General features: G+C 39.9%; 1 protein-coding gene across 1 annotated transcript; it reads left to right on the top strand.

The window, feature by feature from the left end:
- The first annotated feature begins 1,710 nt into the window (after positions 1 to 1,710).
- On the top strand, positions 1,711 to 3,302 carry LOC311099980 (liver-expressed antimicrobial peptide 2). The gene is made up of 3 exons (XM_084140706.1): positions 1,711 to 2,095; positions 2,214 to 2,380; positions 2,482 to 3,302. The coding sequence occupies exons 1-3, from the start codon at positions 2,027 to 2,029 to the stop codon at positions 2,519 to 2,521; spliced, it is 276 nt and encodes a 91-aa protein (XP_083996832.1). The 5' UTR covers positions 1,711 to 2,026; the 3' UTR covers positions 2,522 to 3,302.
- Positions 3,303 to 26,412: the final 23,110 nt, after the last annotated feature.

Raw genomic sequence — 26,412 nt, 5'->3', positions numbered from 1 at the left:
AACCTAAAACACATGGCCAAATATACACTTGAATGGCTTACCAAGATTACATTGAATGTTCCTGAGTGGCCTAGTTCCAGTTTTGACTTATTAAATTGGCTTGAAAATCCATGGCAAGACTTGATAATGGCTTTCTAGCAATGATCAACAACCAACTTGACAGAGCTTGAATAATTTAAAAAAGAATAATGTGCAAATATTGTACAATCTAGGTGTCCAAAGCGCTTAGAGACTTACCCAGAAAGACTCACAGCTGTGATCGCTGCCAAAGATGATTCTAACATGTATTGAGATATTTCTGTATTTCATTTTCAATACATTTGCAAAAATGTCTAAAAACATGTTTTCACTTTGTCATTATGGGGTATTGTGTGTAAAATATTGAATCCATTTTGAATTCAGGCTGTAACACAAAGAAATGTGGAATAGGTCAAGGGGTATGACTACTTTCTGAAAGCTCTGTACATTTAAGGAAAGTGATTCTGCCTTCTTAGTCTTCGCCATTACCCATGATGGGGATTTTGAGTTTCTTATGTATCATTATGATTACACCTTTAGTTTTGTTTGGGGCTGATGAAAAGACATTCAGTTTGTACAAATGGTTCTCTATTATATGGGCGTCCTTTTGGAACAGGTGTGTTTCTTGGAAAATGTCTATATCAGTATGGTTCCTTGCTAGAAATTCTAGACAGCTGGAACGTTTAATAGGACTATTAAGGCCTTTCAAATTCCAAGAGAGAATAGCTAGCGTTGACATTGTAAAAAAAAAAGAAAAAAAAGAATGTATTATTAATTATGTAATTATTATCTTTATTGTTGATAAGTCCATAGATGTGAAACACAAAGCAGGACCCTCAGGGAAACCCACCCATTGATCGTTCCCCAACCAGAAAACCCCCCCTGTAAACCATTCATTATTATCAGCAATATGGTTTAAATTACCTTAGACATAAATGTACCATCCATTTGTATTAAGCATTTAGGTGCTCTATACTAAATACAAGAAAAAAGAAGAGGGTATGTGCAAGAAAAGCAGTCTATAATCTAGATCTTCACAATAATTAATCGTGACCTGTAGGCCATGTCCTCCCTGGGAGATAAATTCAGTAGCGTAAATGGAGGGGGACAGCCATATATATATATATTTTTTTATTTTAATGGAATTGTGTGGTAGCCCATATGGGACTGGCCATCTATTCTAAACAGTAGTACAATAAAAAATTGTAGGGGAATAGCTTCCAATGTATATTTCCATATTTAGGCCATATAAGGATGCAATGCATTGTGTCCCCACAAAGAAGCAGCACCAGTCTGTATGACACTTCAATATATTGTCCATTGTTAATTAATTGCCGTTGTCATCATTGTCTAAATGACAAAGTCCAAAGTGCAGCAATAATAGTAATAAGGTGTTCCTTTTATCCAATTGAGGGGGTGTCCTCATCATTGTCTTATGGTCATTTGACATGACATGACATGTGAGTGTGAGTACGAGTGTGTGTGCGTGTGCGTGTGTGCGTGTGCGCGTGTGCTCCCGAGTGGCGCAGTGGTCTAAGGCACTGCATCTCAGTGCTAGAGGCGTCACTACAGACCCTGGTTCGATTCCAGGCTGTATTACAACCGGCTGTGATTGGTAGTACCATAGGGCGGCGCACAATTGGCCAAGCGTCGTCCAGGTTTGGCTGGGGTAGGCCGTCATTGTAAATAAGAATTTGTTCTTAACTGACTTGCCTAGCATAAAATAATAATAAAATAATAATTGTTAAAAAATTAATGTATGCACTCACTAACTGTATGTCGCTCTGGATAAGAGTGTCTGCTAAATGACTTAAATGTAAAATGTATGTGTGTGTGTGTGTGTGAGAGAGAGAGAGAGAGAGAGAGAGAGAGAGAGAGCGAGAGAGAGAGAGAGAGAGAGTGAGTATATAAGCGGAGTTCTCCAAAAGCATGTTTGCTACTGTAGTTAGAACATACACCTAGCTGCCATCCAGCACCTTTCACCGAATTTTCCAGGATATATCTCACCATGCACGGTCAAAACTACAGCAAAGCAACGCAAGGAGTGTGTCTAGTGGCTCTGATTCTTATGCATCAGGTAAAGCACTTTTGATCATTATTTTATCGTTTTCTTTTCAATAGTGTTGTTAACCATATTTAACCAGTAGTGAAACCGTAATGCTAAATGTTGTTGATGTATACACTTTGTATGGCAGGTGTGTGCTAGTCAAATAGGAAGCCATGATTCAAGGCTGAGCCTCCAGCAGGGCACCAAGCTACTGCAACGGAGAACCCGCATGACCCCTCTGTGGAGGTTCATGGGTACCAAGCCCACTGGGGCCTACTGCCGAGACCATTTTGAGTGCTCCACCCAAATCTGCAGGTAAGATATAGTTAACTTCCTTGGCTTTATACATTAGCTATCATTTGATTGTTTTGTTTTTCCATTTATGTTGATCGACTGTCATTTTTCTCCTGGTGTAGAAGGGGCCACTGTGCCCTCAATGGGGCGGTTCATTCCTAGAAGTGGAGGAGCCAGAGGTTTCTTCTCACCAATCAGAGAACATTGACTAATGTTTTAATAAAGTTGATTTACGTAACAAGCCTGTCAAGAAACTTCACAGACATGGTGAAACTTCTCAGATTGCAAACTTATTTTTTTTTAATGTAGGCCAGGGATTAAACATTTTGAAATTAGAGGAATGGTTTTATCAACTTGGTGTATATTCATCTCACATGTACTTGAAAGCACTTTAACTTACCATTTATATGTATGTACTGTATAATACTACAACTCAAGAGCCTTGAAACTATTTTTTTTTGTATTTTATTTGGTATTTTATTAGGATCCCCATTAGCTGTATCGAAAGCAGCAGCTATTCTTATTGGGGGTCCACACAATGATCACCATTAAACATTGCGCAAATGTCCTCCATGTATCCTGACATCCTACACAACAGTGTTTAGTTGAAATGTTTAGTATGCAATGTTAACTGATAAGAAGTGTGTACTAAAGTGAATATGAACCATTCATCCATGTACCGCATAAAACTGTACTGTAACGATTCTTGCTCACTCATGTCTAATGTCTTCGTAGTGATTTTTATAGAAACGCTATAATGAAGAGGCATAATGTTCGATGTATTTGAAAAAAAGAAGCACAACAAAGATTTTGCTCACAAATGAAGCGATGATGAAAAATGTGCATAAGAGCATACTGTAAAAGAGTGTCTGCCAACATGTACATTTAACAAGAGAAAACACACTTAAAGTTGCAAAAATAAAAGTATGCTTCTGATAATTTTGATGTTCTTGTTTATTCATTGACTGCTCGTATCTTACTGATGACACGGCACAGATATTTCCACATTTTGTAGACTTTTTGTTTACTTTCATAAATAACTTCATAACTTTATAGCTTAACTTAATGTTATATTTAACTTGATTTTATTGTTTATGACAACTCCATCTAATGATATTGTTACATTATTCGTTTGAAGATGCTGTAGTCAATTATACACAGGCTAGGCCTAATGCACACAGAAAATACAGACTAACTAGTCTGAGAGATGCAGTGTAACAGACAGTGATCAGAACGCAGCTTCCTAGACCCTGACATTTGCTTCCCTTTCATGTTATTATCCGATGGTGCAACTATAACAAGCTGTAATAAGAATTGTTTTACTGTATCCATTAGAAAGACCATAGTAACCCAACTGCTGTTTCCTGTACTAGACTATGATGACCTCATCTATCGAAAAACACAACCAAGACCATACTTTGCGAATTAGATGTCATTTATAACAATCTTTGCCAATTCATTCTTGTATGCCATTATAAGACATCATTGCACAATGTAGGAATCACTCCCAAACAGAAGACAACGGCATTGGTTAAGGAACACCTAACTTCACAAAACTCACACTACTCCTTTCGACAACAGTAGCAATTACAAATTCCAAAGGTATATCATGAGGTTGGAGTAACATCTTTCACCTAGAATAATTTACCTATAGAAATCAGGGCATAAAAATCACACAGTGAATAAAAAAAAAGCCCTTTTTCAAATGTTAAGATCAAACTGTTTTTATTTTTAACTAATAGAAACACCATCATGTGAAGATATTTGTAAATATGTAGGCCTATGTACAGTACCAGTCAAACGTTTGGGCACACCTACTCATTCAAGGGTTTTTCTTTATTTTTACTATTTTCTACATTGTAGAATAATAGTGAAGACATTGAAACTATGAAATAACACATATGGTAACCAAAAAAGTGTTAAACAAATCAAAATATATTTTATATTTGAGATTCTTCAAATTAGCCACCCTTTGCCTTGATGACAGCTTTGCACACTGGTACTGTATGTATATAAAACAATATATAAAACAATTTTGATTAATTGTATTTCTGAAGAGCAGAGGAAGATTGCAGTGGGCTTCAAAAGAATCCGGACAACAGAAGTTTTGTGTTTTGAACTTCGGAGTAGAGCACCCGTCAAAGGAATCATCTCAGGGGTGACGACTGATGTTCAGGTTGAATACCTGAAGAGAATTCCTGGTGTGGTTGGTGCCCGGCGTCTCACCTGCTAGGTGAATGGAGAAAAAGAAGAAAGTCTGTCAGTCCTGTTGTTTTTTATAAAGAGCAAATAGCTACGCATGTGAAGCTTGGTTATGGAAGATACGCTGTAAGAGCTTTCGTCCCCAAACCACTGCAGTGTAAGAATTGTAAAGGATTTTGCCATGTTTCAAGTGTGTGCAGACTAACAGAATATACTGAAGAACGGTATGTAGAATGACGACGGTGTTGCAATTGTGGAACGTTTTCTGTAAGGATTTTCGAAGCAGGGCCCCTATTAAGGTGATTATTTCTGGGGTGGCGCAAGAAGTAAAGGCAGATAATATATAACTGAAGACATAGATGAAGAGGTTGGTGCACCTCGACTGACCAATATGGTTGATGGAGAAAATAAATTCACTTCATCCATACTACTGTTCTTTGATGAAGAGTCTCCCTTTTCATATAAAGTTATTATTAATGAGATACCCTGTAAGAGCGTTTGTGCACAAGCCCCTTCAGTGTCATAAATGTAAAATATTTGGTAATGTGTCAAGTGTGTGCAGAAGGGAAGAGTATAGTATGCCAGATGAAGTGAAATGCTGCAATTGTGGAGGCGAACATGCGCCCGAATTCTTGGAGTGCCCTGTTAAAGTGAAGGAGACCGAGGTGGCAAGGGTAAGGAGTGTCCAGCCTGTCTCCTATCTGGAGGCAGTGAAGATTGGAAGGAATGAGTGGCAGGGAAGAAACAATGGTTGTAGAGCCACCCTGACCAGTGAAGGTTTCTCATCAATCGAGGTATCGTGAAACGTAACATGTTAAAGGTGGACTTTGTATTATTTATTGCAATGGTCATAAACTGTACAGCACAAGCGGAGAAGTCTGAGAAAATTGGAATCATTGTGAATGCAGCTAAACATTGGGTCTTCATGATTTCACAGCAGAGGCCTTGCAAGAAATCCGGTCGGTAAATGTTCCACCCTCACAGGCCCCTGAGCCTGTGTAGGGAAGTATCTTGGAACGGACTGTGATTAAAGAAGTGGGATGGGTTTTGTTAGTTGAAGTGTACGTTTTTGTATGCCATTTTCCCCCTTTCCCGCAATGGATTTTATTTTCTCGTTCAATACCCGTCCAGCTGGTGGCGGTACTGCACCATTAACATTGGATGCCAACCGCCTTTAAACCCCATCGAATAAAAATAATTCAGTGATGACATCACAGCTTCAGTTCTTTACCAAGGGCAGCTCGCCACCTGCTGTGAACACAAATCTCAGTTTACCAAGTGCAGCTCGCCACCTGCTGTGAACACAAATCTCAGTTTACCAAGTGCAGCTCGCCACCTGCTGTGAACACAAATCTCAGTTTACCAAGTGCAGCTCGCCACCTGCTGTGAACACAAATCTCAGTTTACCAAGTGCAGCTCGCCACCTGCTGTGAACACAAATCTCAGTTTACCAAGTGCAGCTCGCCACCTGCTGTGAACACAAATCTCAGTTTACCAAGTGCAGCTCGCCACCTGCTGTGAACACAAATCTCAGTTTACCAAGTGCAGCTCGCCACCTGCTGTGAACACAAATCTCAGTTTACCAAGTGCAGCTCGCCACCTGCTGTGAACACAAATCTCAGTTTACCAAGTGCAGCTCGCCACCTGCTGTGAACACAAATCTCAGTTTACCAAGTGCAGCTCGCCACCTGCTGTGAACACAAATCTCAGTTTACCAAGTGCAGCTCGCCACCTGCTGTGAACACAAATCTCAGTTTACCAAGTGCAGCTCGCCACCTGCTGTGAACACAAATCTCAGTTTACCAAGTGCAGCTCGCCACCTGCTGTGAACACAAATCTCAGTTTACCAAGTGCAGCTCGCCACCTGCTGTGAACACAAATCTCAGTTTACCAAGTGCAGCTCGCCACCTGCTGTGAACACAAATCTCAGTTTACCAAGTGCAGCTCGCCACCTGCTGTGAACACAAATCTCAGTTTACCAAGTGCAGCTCGCCACCTGCTGTGAACACAAATCTCAGTTTACCAAGTGCAGCTCGCCACCTGCTGTGAACACAAATCTCAGTTTACCAAGTGCAGCTCGCCACCTGCTGTGAACACAAATCTCAGTTTACCAAGTGCAGCTCGCCACCTGCTGTGAACACAAATCTCCGTTTACCAAGTGCAGCTCGCCACCTGCTGTGAACACAAATCTCAGTTTACCAAGTGCAGCTCGCCACCTGCTGTGAACACAAATCTCAGTTTTTGGACATTATTCCTTTCTAACTAATTTATTCATCACTGTGCGTAAATACCAGAACTGTAAATAATGTATTTCTTTTCCTCATGTTTTACTGACAAAGTTGTCAATAGTTTAAGAATATTTGCGTAATTATTACAGCATTATGTATCTCATTTTTTAATGCTAGCTATCTAACATTAATAGCTACATTTTCACCTGTCATTGTTAACTGGCTAGTCTGATGTGTATATCTACTTGTATTTTGATTTCAGTCATTGGATTATTATAACAGATGAGAGCTGTATGTCTTGTTTTGTTATTGTTAAATGAATATGTGCTTTGTATTAGTGTTGATGCCATTGTATTCATGTGTATTATTATTAATTGGATAATCACAGCTGAATGCAGGCTTTTAAAAAATGCCGTCCCAGTAAGCAAAATGAAGTTGAAACGACATCTAAAATACGTATTTTCCAGACGTTGAAGTTTGGTTCAATTTAGGTTCTGAATGAAAGGTGAAAAGATGTCTATGTTTGGGCCAAATCAAGGCTGGTCCAGACCGGATAACATCTGAACAAAAAAAGACGGTCAGCGTGCTTACTGAGGTATAGCCTACAGTGTCGCCTGAAATGTAATTTTAGGAATGCCCATCTATGTGGTAGGACAACCGTTTTGTAAAACACAAAAAAAAGAAGGCCGGTCCGGATGGCGTCGGTCCGTGCTTACTGGGGTGTAGCCTACCATGTAGGCCAGCAATGGAATTGTATGAATGCCCATCCATGTGGTAGGCCCACCATTTGTAAAACAGGCCATTGCATTGGCTTTATTAGTCCTGATTTCTGTGACTAATCAATTTGGCTATTTAAGCTCAGAATATCAGCTACCCAACTTTATCTGGAGGAGTTATCCTGAGCCTATTTGCAATGTATTTACACAGCGAGAAATGCAGAAGTATTTTCTGTTTTGCTATGATCAGCTTGTAAAAATTGTATCCAAACTTAAAACCACTGATCATGACAATTTAGCCTATGGGGTGAAACTCCTGGACAGCAGTTGTGAGTATCCTGAATGTTCATTCCATATTGTCCATTTTACTTTGACCTGTCCTGTTTTTAGGATATGTTGTTTAACATGGCAGTGCGCTTGTTTATTTGATTGGGCGCCATTTAGGTTAAGCTATTTGAATCTGAGAAACCTGCATGATGTAAAAAGTCTCCATCTCATTACATTGTCATACATTTTAGATCCAGCCTGTAGGCTACAGAAAAGGCCACATACTATTTCTACCATGCTATATCTGCTAAATGATTTATGCAAAAAAATTTGAGGGCATGTTGGTGGAGCTCCGCAGCGATGCCTCTCTAACACCACCCTGGAGAGGTGCGGTGGGAATGGACAAGATAAATATATTGCGTCTCTGCCTTTGACAAAATGGACACTGCTTATCACAAGACGGGATCAGCGTGCTCACCTAAAAAGCCCATATACAGTGAGGGAAAAAAGTATTTGATCCCCTGCTGATTTTGTACGTTTGCCCACTGACAAAGACATGATCAGTCTATAATTTTAATGGTAGGTTTATTTGAACAGTGAGAGACAGAATAACAACAAAGAAATCCAGAAAAACGCATGTCAAAAATTGATTTGCATTATAATGAGGGAAATAAGTATTTGACCCCTCTGCAAAACATGACTTAGTACCTGGTGGCAAAACCGTTTTTGGCAATCACAGAGGTCAGAAGTTTCTTGTAGTTGGCCACCAGGTTTGCACACATCTCAGGAGGGATTTTGTGGTGAAGTTGTCCTGTCCCCTTAGCAGAAAAACACCCCCAAAGCATAATGTTTCCCCCTCCATGTTTGACGGTGGGGACCACAACACTTTCACCCAGTTCTCCTCTGAATCATTCAGATGTTCATTGGCAAACTTCAGACGGCCCTGTATATGTGCTTTCTTGAGCAGGGGGACCTTGCGGGCGCTGCAGGATTTCAGTCCTTCACGGCGTAGTGTGTTACCAATAGTTTTCTTGGTGACTATGGTCCCAGCTGCCTTGAGATCATTGATAAGATCCTCCCGTGTAGTTCTGGGCTGATTCCTCACCGTTCTCATGATCATTCCAACTGTTGTCACCTTCTCACCAAGCTGCTTGGCGATGGTCTGGTAGCCCATTCCAGCCTTGTGTAGGTCTACAATCTTGTCCCTGACATCCTTGGAGAGCTCTTTGGTCTTGGCCATGGTGGAGAGTTTGGAATCTGATTGATTGATTGCTTCTGTGGACAGGTGTCTTTTATACAGGTAACAAACTGAGATTAGGAGCACTCCCTTTAAGAGTGTGCTCCTAATCTCAGCTCGTTACCTGTATAAAAGACACCTGGGAGCCAGAAATATTTCTGATTGAGAGGGGGTCAAATACTTATTTCCCTCATTAAAATGCAAATCAATTTATAAAATTTTTGACATGCGTTTTTCTGGATTTTGTTGTTGTTATTCTGTCTCTCACTGTTCAAATAAACCTACCATTAAAATTATAGACTGATCATTTCTTTGTCAGTGGGCAAACGTACAAAATCAGCAGGGGATCAAATACTTTTTTCCCTCACTGTACCACTGGTTGAGAGAAATTGTCATTGTTTAGGGGCAGAATTATGATGTTTTATGTGTTGTTGGAGGTACGTCTTGGTCAGTTCAGCTCAGAAAATGCCGCCCTCGTCAATTTGCTGCCATAGGCGGCTGCGTAATGAGCGGGCCGGCCATGCCTAAGTGGCATGGCACAATGCCAATCAACATTAAAGAACCCTAAACTGAGGAACTGTCTCTAATAGGAGTACAATCTCCATAACTTCACCTACTCAAACAGTGTTTAAATACCTGAGGCACCGCCCTCTACTTCAGCAATGTTGGCCTGCCTGTACGTCTACAGGAGGGCGCTGTTGAGGATGGATGGCTTATTGGTGAACGTTGCCTACTCATATGAAGGATATTTGCCATTGCTAAAGCAACTTGTGTTGTCCTAATGGTCCTGTTTGTAGCTGTTTGAATTTTTACTGGTCAAACCACAACTGAGCAGGCAACCTTTTGGTTGTACTCAGTCTCTGAAAGGTTTTTTTGTCGTGTTTTTTTTTTTTGATGCGCTGTTGTGGGATATTCCATGGTAAGGCATTGTATATTCCCCACGGGCGTTAAAGCAAGGATTTTGGCCATATATGGTTAGTTAGGGTCGTTCCGAAATGCAAAAAGCCAAGGTCGTTCACAAACACTCAGGCTGAGAACAATTGGTATTTATCAACACTTATCTCCTACCGGTGTGCGTATGACGCTCGTAGGATTGTTTGATAAATCACACTTTTTCTATTCGTACGAACATTCAAAATTCTGTTCATAAGTAGTATTTTAGAATAGTTTCTACCCAATATTGATAAATGAGGCCCCAGGTGTTTGTGGTTGTTCATTTTTCTCAGATTGACAAAGTGGAGAAGTTTAAATACAGCAAGAACAAGGATAAGTCCCAGACAGCCGCTACAGCCCGGTGGATGCCACCTCAATTATCCTGCTCTACCTGGCCCAAATGACTGCATCAGGTAAACATGCACACCCCACTGTGTGCCCTCTCCTCAAGTATTGCTGCAACCTTAAGCCTTCAAATGTGCAACAGTTCTTCTGTTAATCCTGTCTGCTGTCATTGGCAGGCCTTCACATGGTCTACACTCGAGATGATACACTGATTCAGAACGTCACGTTCTACATAAAGGCTGCATATAAAGTGGCAGTAAGTTATCCTTTTGACTTGCTGTTGATGTTCAGTGCATTTGCTGAGACCTACGGTATAGTCTTTATAGACTAGGGATGGGCAACTTTGATGGGGGTGGGGGCCACCAAAAAAAAACAGAACTCATCATGAGGCCACAGTGGCTTGTTGGTATGCGTATGAATTTGCACCTTGCGTATTCTATTATTCTAACTCTCAGTAATTTGAGACCCTGACTGAGTTCCCAAAAATATATACACTGTATGTTTTTGTGAAATTGGTACACAGGCCTACAAAAGGGGGGCCGCCAGTTGCCCATTCCTGGTATAGACTGTATACGTATTTTATCTAGAAGTGTGGCCTGTGGACCAATTTGCAGTTTTCAGAAGAGACCTCCCTACGTTGCTCCAGGCTGGACAGACATATTCATACAGCGGTCTGAGATAACTCTGATAGACTTTGATGGCTGTTCTGGGGGTGGATCCTCCTTTCTTCCTGCAAAGCACCCTCAGGTGGTTCAGTCACTTCCTTCCCTCCTTCTCTTGCAAGGAGCTTCACTTGCCTGTCTTTCCTTGAGGTGCGTGGAGAAGAGGACGCACTGTGTCTTGAGGGGGTTGAGTTTAACCCGCCACATGTTGGCCCAGATCTCTATTTCAGTTATGCTGTTCTTTAGCTTCTTCCCAGCATGTGCAAAGGTCTTTGAGGCCGCCCAGTAGCAGAGGTAATCCGCAAACTGGGAGACCTGTCTCTCTCTTGGATGGGAGTAATTAATATCACATATATACATTAAACAGTAGAAGGCTGAGGGCGGAGCCTTGGGTTACTCCCGCCTCTGGGGAGAACCTGGATGATGTGGTTTCTCGTCAGCATTATCTCCCATTTGTTTGAGTGACCAACTGAGTGGGGAGTTTCAGGTTTGTATCCTGCAGTCGGTAGATGAGTCCATTGTGACACATCTTGTCAAAGGCTTTCTCTACGTCAAAGAACACCGCTACTGTGACCTCTGTCTTGTTCTATTCTTAGTCTTTCAGTTTTTGATATTCTTTTTTTTTTTTTTATCCTCTTATGTTTGTCATGTAGTAAATATTTCTGTTTTATTTTCATTGTTTTTTTTATTTTTGCTTTTTCCTGTGATGTGCGTTGCATTAATGTCTGAAACGTGCTATATAAATAAAGCTTCATGATTTGATATCGGCCAGCATCAGGATGTTAGCGGTGGTGGATCTTTTCTTCCTGAAGCCGGCCTGGTGCACCCTGAGGACCCCCGTTGTCAGTGTCTCTGAAGTGAGCCAGGACCCTCTCCAGAAGCTTCCGTAGGTTGTTAAGAAGGCTGATGGGCCTATAGTTGGCTGGCTAGTGGGGGTCTTTACCTGGCTTGGGAATCATGGTCAATACTGCTGACTTCCAGGGCTTTGGAAAGTGACCAACATGGAGGCAGAGGGTGTAGAGGTCACAGAGCTGGGAGTGGAATTCAGGGGAGGCCTCTTTGAGTTGGTGTCCTCCCCTGGTGCCTTGACCTTTTTAACTTCTTGATGTGGCTCAGCAGTTATTTTATGGTGACGGGCGTAATGAGGGGGTGACTGGTGTCCAGTGAGTGGGAAGGTGGGTGGGGTCCATGATTGACTTCCACTCAGGGTCAAACGGGGTCATCAGGACAGGATGAGGAGGTGCCTTGGGCACCTGGGCTGCCCCTGTGCTTCATGGAGACCCTGTCTGGCATTGAGGAGGACTTGGCCCATCTGGACGGTCCTTTGGTCCAGGGATAGGGGGTCTGGGTCACATTGGGGCAGATCAAGGCTCTGGGTGGTTGTGGTGAGTTTTAAGGTTTCCCAGTCTGCAGTTTTATTGTGATCTTCTCATTACAGACTGGGCTTGGAGGCAGACCTTAACATGTGATGACAACACAAGAGAACAAATGAACAGAAATGACAAAATATCTTAAAGCCACGCCCCTACTAAGCCACGTCTCCCCTCCAGGGTTCCTCCAGGAACACGTTGCTACATCGAACCATTAAAGGTTTCTCAAGAACCCCTCAACTAACCGAAGGTGCAAATATGAACCATTGACTAGCAATGGTTACTTCAGGAACTCCAGGTGTTCCTTGAGGATCTCCAGGGGTTCTTTGAGTCGCCACTAATTCTAAGCGTGTACTGCCTTCTCTCTCTCCTCTCATCTCTCTTTCTCTCTTTCATCTTCTCTCTGCCTCTCTACTCAGTCCCTCTTTCTGTTTCCTCCTCTCTTCCTCTGTTTCTTCCTCTCTTTCTCTCATTCTCTCTTTTCCTCCCTCTCTCCCTCATCTCTTTTTCCCTCTTCCTCTCTCCCCCTCTCTTTCTTTTCCGCTCTTTCTTTCTCTCCCTCTCCCTTCATCTCCTCTCCCATCCTTCTCCCACAGTAGGAACAATTATCATTTCTCTCTCCCCTGCATCTATTCCCTCCTTCTCTCCTCCCTCTGCTTCTCTCTCCCCTCTAACTCCCCTCTCTTCACTCTACCTCCCTAATTAACAGTGAAAGAGAACCGTTAGGGGACCACCTAATTCTACTACATCCTTCCTCTTCTCCTTCCTCTTTTCCTCCATCCTTTCCTCTCTCCCTCCTACCCGTTTTCCTCTTTTTATGTAACACCCTTTCATCCCTCTCTCCTCCGATCAGTCCGGTCTGTTTAGGAGGAGTGTGATACATGACTGACAATAGAGAGAGAGGTGTCGTGTGTGCGTCTATTCATGTCATTGCGTCAGAGCTGTTTCATAAAGCGTATTAAAGGAACTACAGTCAATTAGTACAAGTCAAACCAATTAAGAGTTAGGCTTCGCCTCATTGTCCTAACCATCTACCGTACACAAAAGACACACACATATAGCGGTTCACGCTAGTGGATATGAGCATTAGCCAATTACATAACCATATCTGATCAGACTGACTGGTGACTTGCTCAAGGCCCAGTCAACATGACTCACTGGCTGAGTCCCAAATGTTTAATAAATATAACTGAATATTCAAGTAATATTTCACATATTTCACCAGGAATTATTGCAAATTAAAAATACCTGTGCAACTAAACATAGTTGATTAATTCATCACACCAGATGCAGAAGCTAACTTAATACAGTTTAATTAACTTACTGTCAATTTGATATGCAGATTAAGCTACGGTGAAGATTGATTCATCTTGACTCTGATTATGAAAGTTTAGCATAGATTAGTATAGTATTATATAATATCTACCTCAAGACTCTCTGGTCTGCACTCTCTGTTGGAATGCCTCTTTGTGATTGGATGTGGTAGAAAATAGCCTTACTAGGTAGAGAGGGAGGAGGGAGAGATGGATGGTTGGGCAGGAGATGTGAGATGAGGGTTGTGTCATTACTCAGGGGTAGAGTGAGGGAGTGTGTGTATGTGTGTGTATATCAGGATTGTGGTCAATTCCACAAATTCAAATTCAATTTCCCCTCCCTTTGAATTCCATCAATTCCATTCCAAGGAGGGTTCTTGTTCAATTCCAATTCCATTCCAGGGATGATATTTCTATACAATTTCAATTCCATTTCAGACAGTCTAAATTCCAATTCTATTCCATTTTTGAAGATTGCAGCAATTTCAATTCCAAGTAAATTCTTCACAGACGCTGCTGCCATATTGAACACATTTAAATGCATATCAATATTCTGTTATCAGTGGTGGAAAAAGTACCCAATTGTCAAACTTGAGCAAAAGTAACGATACTTAATAGAAAATGACTCAAGTGAAAGTCACCCAGTAAAATACTACTTGAGTAGAAGTCTAAAAGTATTTGGTTTGAAATATACTTAACTATCAAAAGTAAATGTAACTGCTAAAATATACTTAAGTATCAAAAGTAAAAGTATAAATCATTTCAAATTACTTATATTAAGCAAACCAGACGGCACAGTTTTCTTGTTTTTTAAATTCATCGATAGTCAGGGGGACACTGTAACACTACCATCACATTTCTGCTTATAATTTGACATTTGGTAGGCCATTTGTTTGTCAACTATAGTTAGATACATGGAGCTTCTCTTCTGTCATACCTTGTTGCCCTAGAAGACTAAATAAAGTAGCGCTCAGAAGAATAATCTCTTAAATCGATAGAATGAATGCATTAGTGATCAAGTTGACACCGGTTAAGTTGTTTCACTTCAGCAAACCCCTCTCCCCTTTTCTGTGTCCCAAATGTGTAATTCACACTCTGACCTGTGAAAGGTAGCAATACGCCACAAATCGTCTAGTCTGCCGGAAAGCTACAAGAAGAAGGTTAGCTAGCTAGCTAGCTAGCTTTAGCTAGTAGGGGTAGCTAAGTGTTGAGTGCTGTGTTGGGTTTTTATCTGTACGATATTTTTCCCTCATCTCTTGTGTTACGGTTAATGACGACATTCGCCTTGCCCTGCTCTACAGTACTCGATTACAATGGCAAACTCCACCTTCGTTGCCTACGTAGTCCGCAGTCCCCTGGTGTGCAAAATATGTCCGTTTCATTTCTCAAGACAATAGTGTATCAGTTCTATCTACTAACTGAGGACCTCCATTGAGTGAGTGACTCAATTTATGAGTGAGTGAATGATTTATTGGTTTGTTTGTCGATTGATTGATTGACAGGTCGGTCGGTTGCACAGTTAACATAATATTATTACTACAGGAGACTAAAACATTTTATAATCAAAGTTAACACACCTGGTGAGATGACAGTGGTAGAACCAGTTAACATTGGACTGGACTGACCACCTGCTCGGATTCTCTACCTTAGCACACGTGCACTCACTCATGCACACACACACACACACACACACACACACACACACACACACACACACACACACACACACACACACACACACACACACACACACACGCACACATTCATGCTACACATCGCAACTGCTGCTACCAGGCTCTTATTATGATAGATAAATACTTCAGTTTAAACACTTGCCCCCCCAATCTCGCTTCCCCAAAACACATGTAAATATTGGACTATAAATGGTGCCTTCCTGTATTATACATGTGTTCAAATGTTTATTCTATTCTACTGAGCCATTTACTTTATATTCGTATCTTTTTATTATTTCTTATTGTTGTTGCATTGTCGAGAGGGAACCTGCAAGTAAACATTTCCTTTGACGGTGTACACCATGTGTATCCTGTACATACAACAAAAAAAAAACTTGAAACTTGGTAATATGGTGTGTCTGTGGCAGGGCTGTCCAAAAGACAATGCAGGTGAACACATTACTAACCCAGTCAGTAAGCTAAAGTCAATGTTTATCTAATTTGAGATCACACACACACCCGTTCACAAGAACTAAAAGTTATTAGGGGTTCAAGCAGCAAAGCTGGGTGAAACACTATTGTATTTGTTGCCGTTATACAGCTTCTTCTGTAACTTCACATTAAAATGCAAATGATAAGGGTGCAACTTTCATGATGGTAAAGGGCCAAGGGCCACACCCTCTCATGCAATGCCATGGCAATTGGCCAAATATAGTGGCACTTCTTAACTTCTTAGACGTAAAGTCCTCTATTTAGGGGACCTGCGTGGTTCTGGTACCTGTTCCGACTGACATTTCCCTTTATAAATCGATCTGTGGACACCGTAGATCGAAATGGCTTGCATTGAGTGGTAGCCCTGCTTCTCATGGACACAGGAGTATATCTATTTTGCCTGTGTGAAGTAGGATGTGAAATCTAACACCACTTGAAGCTGGGCTGGCTCTTATATCATTTCATTCGCTTTGCCGACTGTCCGTCAACTCCTTGCTGAAGGAGTTGCTATTGACAAAGCACATGCCTGCAATCCTTACATTGTAGCACAGTAGGAGAGAGTGGTTTTGTCACTAGTGCATTCAGAGATCGATTGATAGCCGACTTTATCAAAGTAATCTAAAATAATAGATTTGAAACAAAAAACACTCGGTTTGTCATAGACGGACAACATTAATATGAGATGAAAGGAAAGTTCCTAACGAGTTCAGGAAGCGAAGCTAGAGAGCTCTGTGACGTTTACAGCAGTCGGGGTAGACTGTGATCAAGAGAGACCTTTAGAAAATAAGCACATTTTCTCTAACACTAAACATATATGTATTCTACGGTTATAAGGAAGGTGAAATCTTATAGTTAGTCATTTTATAATTTGATTATACTATATTTAGAAAGAATAGTCATTTCAAGCCTTATTCATACCATTTTGTTGAATAGGAAATGCATCATAAAATATTTCATATTTTCATTTTTTTTTAATATTTGTACTTAATAATAATAATAATAATAATATGCCACTTAGCAGACGCTTTTATCCAAAGCGACTTACAGTCATGCGTGCATACACACCTGATCTATCACCTTATCTATCACCTGATCTATCACCTAATCTATCACCTGATCGATCACTTATAATAATAATAATAATATGCCACTTAGCAGACGCTTTTATCCAAAGCGACTTACAGTCATGCGTGCATACATTTTTGTGTATGGGTGGTCCGGGGATCGAACCCACTACCCTGGCGTTACAAGCACTACTTGAGCTTGTGTCCTAAAAAGTGACTACACTTGAGCAATTTATAACTCACCAGAAAGGTGAGATTGTACCTTTCTTGGAGTATGGAGAATTGTTTATGGCCCTCTCATGATAAATAATTACTTTTGGGGATTACATAGATTACATTTTAAATTACATTTAGTTCCATTTAACTGGTTTTAACGCAAACATTGAAAGGTCAAGCCCCTCACCCCGTGTGACTTAGAGTCATACAAATAGTTACTGTGAATACATATCCCTAAAAAATGACTACTTTTTAAAACTGTTTGAATACAGATCTCAGAAAGTAATTACTTTTTAAAACTGTTTGAATACAGATCTGAGAAAGCAACTACTACTACTACTACAGATCTGAGTAGTGACTACTTTTCAGAAACTATTGGATTGGCAGGGCTGTATCTGCAACTGCATTTTGGAGATGAATCGAATACATTCTCCTATACCATTCCAATCTAACTGACAGTCATATTTGATCTACACAATACATTTCTATCTGAACATTCTGTCAATTATAAATATGGGATGCTCAACTACTGTATATATCACTTTTTCAACAAGTCATGGAAAGGTTGAAAGCTGCATTTAATTGTATAATACCTGAAAATAGTGCAGATGAATTCAAAGCCATTTGTAAACATTGCAAACAGCAAGTTGGATGCTTAGCAAAAAGTCGGAACCTCTTTGTCCACCTGAGGGGAAGTGTTCTTGTTTCAAACAAACACTATACCCATCAAACTCAACTTTGGACCTTAACCAGTACTGCTTAGTTCTTTCATTGTTCCCCTCTAATCAGGGACTCATTTAGACCTGGGACACCAGGTGGGTGCAATTAATTATCAGGTAGAACATAAAACCAGCACACTCCGGACCTCGTAGGGTAAGAGTTGAATACCCCTGCACTATACCATCTTTAAAGGGATAGTTTACTCAGAATACAAACTAACATGATTTTCCACGTACCTTAGCTGTAGATGATTCAAGACGGCAGTTTTTGGTTAAGTTTCCTTTTGACACTTAATAGACATATTTTGTTACTATTAGCATTCTCAGTAACACATAACATAAACCTGTTCTTATGGCTGTGTAATACATGTGTAATTGCTTTTGGAGCAACATTTTATAAGCAAGTTGTTACATAATACTTTGGTAATTGAAATGTATTTTTGGTAAGAGCTAAAGGTTTTTGTAACTACTGTAGACGAGGAGTAGTGACTGTTCCTTTTTTCACTTATGTAATAACTCCATTATTATGCAATTACACGTTCAGAAATAAACGTTTAGATTCGTTCCACTTGTCACTGAGTTGGTACCCTGTAAGGCCCTCATTAGTCATTTTAGTTATTGGTACATCATTTTTCCCCAATTCATACCTCAGATAGTGCCTTTCTTATATATATAGTCCTAACTCAGTCTTCCCCAAAATAACACGGTCACTGTGGTAGAATGTTTATTTTGATTGTAAATGTTCTGCATTTATCAAAAGTCCCATCAGGTAGCCTGATCTCAGATGTGTCTATGTAAACAGGATTATTAGGGAAATCGTTCTTCTTGCAAAGCATGTAAACATATTAATTAAACTATTATATGAATCTGACTATCCACAACAATCACCTTATTGTGTGCATGTAACTGTACTCATTGGCTCATAGCGGCCATATAATTTGCGCTAGAGTCCTTAAAGTAGTCAACATCATTGAAAATTGTCTAAAATACATCAAAAGCATATTGCATGGTCTGTTCGACTGATTCCTGATATTTGGCAAGCGTGGTAATGAGTACAGAAGTAGCTCATCCTAGGGTAATGTGTCAAATGTTTACTGATGGTGGTGGTATGGGCCAAATTTTGAACCCCAGCACGGATGCTTGCAGCTATATTTAGAATTGAATTTTAATGAATGTTAGAATTTTTTGTGACTGGGTACAGTACTTGTTAGACGGGTTCATTGTGATGGGAGTGGCTTTTGAACTATGGATAACTTTTGAATATATATTTGAATTATTTAATACTTCCTTCTTATTCACTTCCTCGATGTGGACGGACACGAATGTACATGTATTTTTTGAAGCGTTGTTTTTGTAATATATCAATGTAATATTGTAGTGTGTAGATTTCTTTTTGACCATTACCAAGGATTTTCTGACAACATGACCCAACACATTGGCTCCGCTAAGAAAGATCACCCATCAAAACTGATCAACTGGCATTTTGTCCACAAGACGGGAAAAAGGTTACATGATCTTATACTTGATAAGTTCTTCTGATTTATTTTAAGTACTAAACAAAAGTACTTCTTAATCACTGGTTTAGAACACATTAGAACTATTAACAACTTGAAGAAATAATACTAATTATGATTTAACAATGTCAATAATGACTGTGGAAAAGCTTAGGGGAAAAAACCCAGGAATAGGATAAAGGATGAAAGCAAACATGTGTTCAATAAAGGTCAAATAAGATTGTACTTTAGAAGTTACGTACAACACACGGATGATAAACCGTACACAACACCTTCCACTCCGGACCACGGGTGTCACTCGAAATTTTCGACATATCGTGAATGGGTTCATCCTTTTCCGGCTCTACAAGCTACACGACTCCACGATGGCGATGGTATTGTACCTCAAATAAAAATTCTTGATATTTGGCTCAAATGCAAACAGAATGATAGGACAGAGCCCTCAATGATTTGGGTGATTTGTTTTGGCTCGTCGGATGTAAATTGTTTTACTATTTATTGGATCGGTTAACGTTCCTGTTCAAGTCATAGGCCTTTATGACTTTAATTTGATGAAAATTGCTATGGAAATGTCCTCCATATAGTATTGTTTGTTTGTTCATGTAGCACCGTTTGGTAGTAGCTTTTGCCTTAACACACAAGTATGTATGTTAAACACTAGATCAGTAGAGAAAGACGTGTTTAGCCTATGTTACTTGTGTTAGCATGCTAGCCTTACCTAGTTTACAGATCTTGTGATTTTTCGATACAGCATCCAGGGTAGAATATCTTCACTAGGTATCTCAGAAGTATGACTTCTATGCTCTACAAATGAACAATCACAAAGTTATATCTGATCGTGCACCATTACAAAATGTCTTGTGTCTTTAAGAAAACAGTAGGTTTTATTTTTTCCATGGCATTATTTGTACCAGGAAGAATGGTTCCTCGTTATCTGTTAGATCCCACAGTCTTCCAACAGAAATACAACATTACTTCATGTAAAGTTACAATCTAATTGTTGACTGCTGTTTTTTATGGTCAATGTCATAGCAAACCCCTGCAGAAACCAGAGGGCAGGGTCAAAATGAATACAAGCATCAGTCTTCTGATCTGACCCGCTGGGATATATCTTAATAACCCAGCACCAATAACCAAGCATCAACCACCCAACCTTGCTCTTTTTAAAGAAAACAACCCAAATAAGTGACCCAATGCCTGCAACCCAGCAGTTAGGTCAACCAAAGCAGCATTTTTTTGTGTAGGTTGTTGTTTGAGGAACACGTTATAGCCCCTGCCAAAGAACATTTGTAGATAATTCAGTTGGGAACTAGCTGAGTCACCTCACTTGACTGATGATGATAGTTTTCCCAGGGTCCATCTTAAGGGTGGTGTGTAAAATAAATGCATTTTAAGTTGAAAATTGTGACAACTAATGCATCAAAATGTTTCAGGGGGAGTTGCGATATGCCAGAAACACAATTCCATTACACACAAGTGTGTAACAGGACAAATATAAGCACCCCCCCGAATAATAATAATAATTATTCATCTTTCCTCAGTTTCTTCCAACGCAGTGTGTTGACAACCAGCTGGGTGTATCTGGAGTGGTCGTCTACAACCAGTGGACCTGTCCCATACGTATAGAGCCTAGCGTAAGAATTACATTAATTAATTAACACATTAATTAATTATATTGGTCTAAGATAAAAATGCATTATCACATTCATACCTTTCCCCACTTCTAGTTAAATTTTTTGGTTCATTCGGATCCTCATTAGCTTTTGCCAAACAGCAGCTTTCGTGTGTCATTCCACAGTGCCTATTGTTATTCATGACATGTTGTTTTATACCATTTTTAAAGGTAATTTGCTTGAGTAATTGGAGATGGAAGGGAGTTCCATGCGATCATGGCTCTGTGTAATACTGTGCGTTCTTGACTGATGCAGGCTCCATGTCAATGTATTGACAACCCGCTGGGTAATCCTGGAGTGGTGGTCTACAACCAGTGGACATGTCCCATACGTATAGAGCCTAGCGTAAGAAACACATTGATTAATTATATTGGTCTAAGATAAAAATGTATTATCACATTCATACCTTTCCCCACTTCTAGTTTAATTTTTGGTTCATTCGGATCCTCGTTAGCTTTTGCCAAACAGCAGCTTTCGTGTGTCATTCCACAGTCCCTATTGTTATTTATGACATGTTGTTTTATACAGTTTTTAAAGGTAATTTGCTTGAGTAATTGGAGATGGAAGGGAGTTCCATGTGATCATGGCTCTGTGTAATACTGTGCGTTCTTGACTGATGCAGGCTCCATGTCAATGTATTGACAACCCGCTGGGTAATCCTGGAGTGGTGGTCTACAACCAGTGGACATGTCCCATGAACCAGGCACCTCTTCATTGTGGGAGGAGGTAAGACCATGTTAACGCCTCTCTGTGATCACGTGATTTTATGTGATAGATGCAGGAAGTAGGGGTGCTGAGGGTGCTGCAGCACACCCTGATAACCCCCCCACACAAAATGAGTGAACTAAGCCCCCCCCCCTCCCTGCACCTTCGACAGCACCCCCAACCCAAAACATCTTCCCAGCCATGATAACATGATAACGTGACAACAGGTCTCTGAGCATAAAAGAGATATGGCTACAGACTTATTGGCAAGAATACATTCAAAAAGCTGGCCATAATCAAATTATCGCCACCAACGTTACATTAATGTAAAACGAGCAGTGCTCAAGGACACAGAGTATACATGAATCCTTGGGGATTTGAACTTGCAGCCTTTTGGTTGAGCGCATCACTGTTTCTGCAGTGCCACCAGGTTCCTTCTTATTACTCAGAACATGTATTAAGGCACTCAAACAATAAGGGTGTGGTTAGGGTACAGCGTTGTTCCCTGGGTTACAAAAAAGTCAAAGGTACACTTCACAGGTAAACATATGAACCTCCAAATAAATAAAATAAAATGTTTTGGTCACATACACATGGTTTGCAGATGTTATTGCGAGTGTAGCGAAATGCTTGTGCTTCTAGTTCCGACAGTGCAGCAATATCTAGCAAGTAATATCTAACAGTTCAACAACAAAAACCTAATACACACAAATCTAAGTAAAGGAATGGAATAAGAATATATAAATATATGAATGAGCAATGTCATTATCAGAGTGGCATAGGCTAAGATGCAATAGATATTATAGAATACAGTATATACAGTGGGGAGAACAAGTATTTGATACACTGCCGATTTTGCAGGTTTTCCTACTTACAAAGCATGTAGAGGTCTGTAATTTTTATCATAGGTACACTTCAACTGTGAGAGACGGAATCTAAAACAAAAATCCAGAAAATCACATTGTATGATTTTTAAGTAATTAATTTGCATTTTATTGCATGACATAAGTATTTGATACATCAGAAAAGCAGAACTTAATATTTATGTTATACCAAAGAGCCATTCAATATTTCATTTATAGCTGTTCACTTCGTGACAACTTTTTACCAGTTAGGCTATTTAGATTGTCATTATGGAGATACCTATTTCCAACCCTTTTTCCATAAAACATATTAACACGCTAGAACTGAGACGATGCACTAGAAAACTACTTCGGGCGCGTTACATAAATTCGCTTGGAGGTGGTTTAAACTGCATTCTAATGTTGACTGCTTAAAGAAAACAGTATCTAGTGAAGTGTTTTATGCATGCTCAGTTCTTGGGTCTCGGGGGCTGCCCGAGTGGGCATTTGAATGGGAAGTTATGGAACCTTGTGTGGTTCTTTTTCTGGGGAAAAGTCCTCAATGAAACTGACATTAAATGTAGAGAATGATACATTTGCTTCTGTTGGCCATCAAGTAGCCTATTAATTTATATGCCATTGTAGGCTACCATTTGCTACAATACAAATGTTGAAATGACGATATCACTGGAGTAATTTCAAATCCATTTGTGCCACTTGGGTAGCCTTCATGGAGCTGGCAAACCAATTTAATAAATAGCCTATAACTTCAGTTTATTGTTGTTGTAGCCTTGTGTTATTATGCAATTATTAATGGACATGTTTAGTTAATTAAATTAGAAGTTATCAAAGCTCAATCGCAGTTGCCAACCAGTTGTTAGAATGCCTTAGATTGACTGTAACAGTGGTCAGATTAGTCTACAGGTTAAAAAAAAATCTAAACAATGCTTATCAACAACACTGGCTGTTGTTGACAAGCATATTCAGTTCATATACATATTATTAATATTTAAATCAGTGATTGAAATTATGACCCTATCCTCAGTAGCCTATTCCGGCAGGCTATTGGGAAACACAAGCACTTCTTACCTTGAAATCGCCCCGCTATTCATTAATACATTTGTCTGTTAATTTGAACTAAGCAAACTGCTAAATCGTTCAGTTTACATCTTGCTTGCATCTTGTCTAGGCTACTGTAGACTATCTGAAATGAGATGTAGGCCTATCAGGGGCTATAGGCTACCTGCCTTTATCCAAGCAAACCATGGCAAAATTGCATTACAATCATAAACCCACATTTTAATCTGTAGCCTATGCCTTTTGAAATGACAAGTCGATTTCGCAAATGGGCAATTTATAACAGATTGTAGTCTTAACATCTGGAACATAATAACAGAACAATTGCCCGAAAATAGCCTAACAGTTTTTTATTTAGGTTTCTCCAAGTGTTTCTTGCTCAGAGATTGAGACCCTCTGTCCAACTTTCATCACTCAAACTCTCCTGTTGGATTTGTCTATAGTTATGCACATGCGCAAAGGGGATTTATTTACAATTATAAACCTGGATCAAGCACTGAATGCTGATTGGCTGAAAGCCGTGGTATATTAGACTGTATACCAGTGTATGACAAAAAATGTATACTTTTTACTGTTCTAATTATGTTGGTAACCAGTTTGTAATAGCAATAAGGCACCTTGGGGGTTTGTGGTATATGGCCAATATACCACGTATTACGGCTGTATCCAGGCACTCCCAAGTTGCCTCATGCTTAAGAACAGCCCTTAGCCATGGTACATTGGCCATATACCATACCCCCTTGTGCCTTATTGCTTAATCATAGTAGTAAACAAGTTTAAATCGACATCCATTGATGGAAAATGATCTGGCGAGTTTAATAAGTGCGAATTGTATTTTCTCTTGCCACATATTCAAATTCCTTTATTACATAATGTCATAGCTCGCAATTATTATTTTTAGGAAAACCTAATTTTGCTTTTAACGTCATTAGAAGTTACTACAATATTCCTTCTTAATTGGCTCGATAACGTTATGGAAAAAGGGTTTATTGTATGAATATGGCAACTCCTCTCTTGCTGTGAAAAGAAAATGGGGCTAGTTTTTAGGCCTTTTGTGCGGGTTTTGAGTGGTCATTGGGCTACACATTTTAGCTAGACCTGGCAACCTTGCTGGTCACCATGTCATTGTAATACTCACTTCCATGACAAACCATCTAGTCAGTGAGTGTGACATTAGCTACAGTAATTTACAGCAAAATTTACAATAACCGACTTGCAGCTAGTTGACAGTAAGTTATTGAACATCAAACATTAACTTTCTGTGAACCAGCTGCCATTAAGCTACTGGAAAATGCATATTAAAACCTCATAACAGTGCAGCTCTTGATTGTCACAAGTTCTTACCAGGGCCGACGCCAGAACGAATCAGTTGAATGGGCAATTGAGTTCCATAGGGGGGCACGTTATTTTCATGGGACCTCCTATGTGTGCACTTGCATGCACCATTTGAGGAAGCTTACAATTTATCCTACAATTTCTACAGATCTGCATGCCAGTTATTATTATTTTTATAGGCCTATGTGCATTTTTGTGGAACAGCTGTTTTTTATGACGTTTCCACTGGATATACACTACCGGTCAAAAGTTTTAGAACACCTACTCATTCAAGGGTTTTTCTTTATTTTATACTATTTTCTACATTGTAGAATAATAGTGAAGACATCAAAACTATGAAATAACACATATAGAATCATGTAGTAACCAAGTAAGTGTTAAACAGATCAAAATATATTTGAGATTCTTCTAATAGCCACCCTTTGCCTTGATGACAGCTTTCCACACTCTTAGCCCACCCATAGCGCCAACCCTGGTTCTAACAACATTTGTAGAACTAACCATGTCAAAAGAGGTGCTCAACCTTCAGCAACATAACGATAAACCACTTAAACTCGTACAACATTTCCACTGACGGTTGGCACAAATACAACAGATTTTAGAACAGGCCCCCAAATATGCTAATGAGCATGATGCCTACCTACATTTCAAAGTACAGTAATGATTGTACCTTATGTTGAATATATTCTTTAGAAAAAATTACTATTATACTAAATTATCTGAACATGTACACTAAAACGGTACCGACCAGTACCATGTGAATTCCTATGTGTACCTCTGAAGGTACCTTATGTGTATCTTTGAGCTTTTTGCAAACCAGAGAACAACACTGTACTGTAACTGTTCTCTTATTTTTGAGAGTGTGTAGATATATCTTCTTGGGAAGAAATAAGTATCTGGTGGCACCGCTGAGACATTAGTGCACTCCAGTCCAGAAGGTTGCAAGTTAAAATCCAGAGCGCATTTGTGCACACTTAAAGTGTCCCTGAGCACTGCTACTTTTTCATTGGTGTTTTCAGATAATCGCATAATTATTGACCTGATTCTGGGCAACTTTTAGAAGTGCAGGAATGTATTCTGTGGCCGATCTCTGTCATAAATCTGTGGCCGATCTCTGTCATAAATCTGTGGCCGATCTCTGTCATAAATCTGTGGCCGATCTCTGTCATAAATCTGTGGCCGATCTCTGTCATGGCCACAGACCAGGCGGCGTAGCAAGAAATTCAGATTGCTGGCATCCTCTTACGGAAAAACCACATGAGTTCACATGTGGAATATCACATGATTTGGTTTCGGAACACATTTCACATGTGAAAACGTGTTTTTGGAACACATCATGTGACATTTCGCATGTGAAAACATTTGATCACATGAAATTCATGTGGTATTTCCGTAAGGGTGAGGACCATGTTAGGATGTTTAAGAGTTTCTCAAAACATTAGTTCTACCAATCGTCAGGACGTCATGGGA

Source organism: Coregonus lavaretus, assembly GCF_964263955.1.
Source record: "Coregonus lavaretus genome assembly, chromosome: 24".
NCBI classification, from domain to species: Eukaryota; Metazoa; Chordata; class Actinopteri; order Salmoniformes; family Salmonidae; genus Coregonus; species Coregonus lavaretus.
This window is presented reverse-complemented; position numbering and strand designations above follow the sequence as displayed.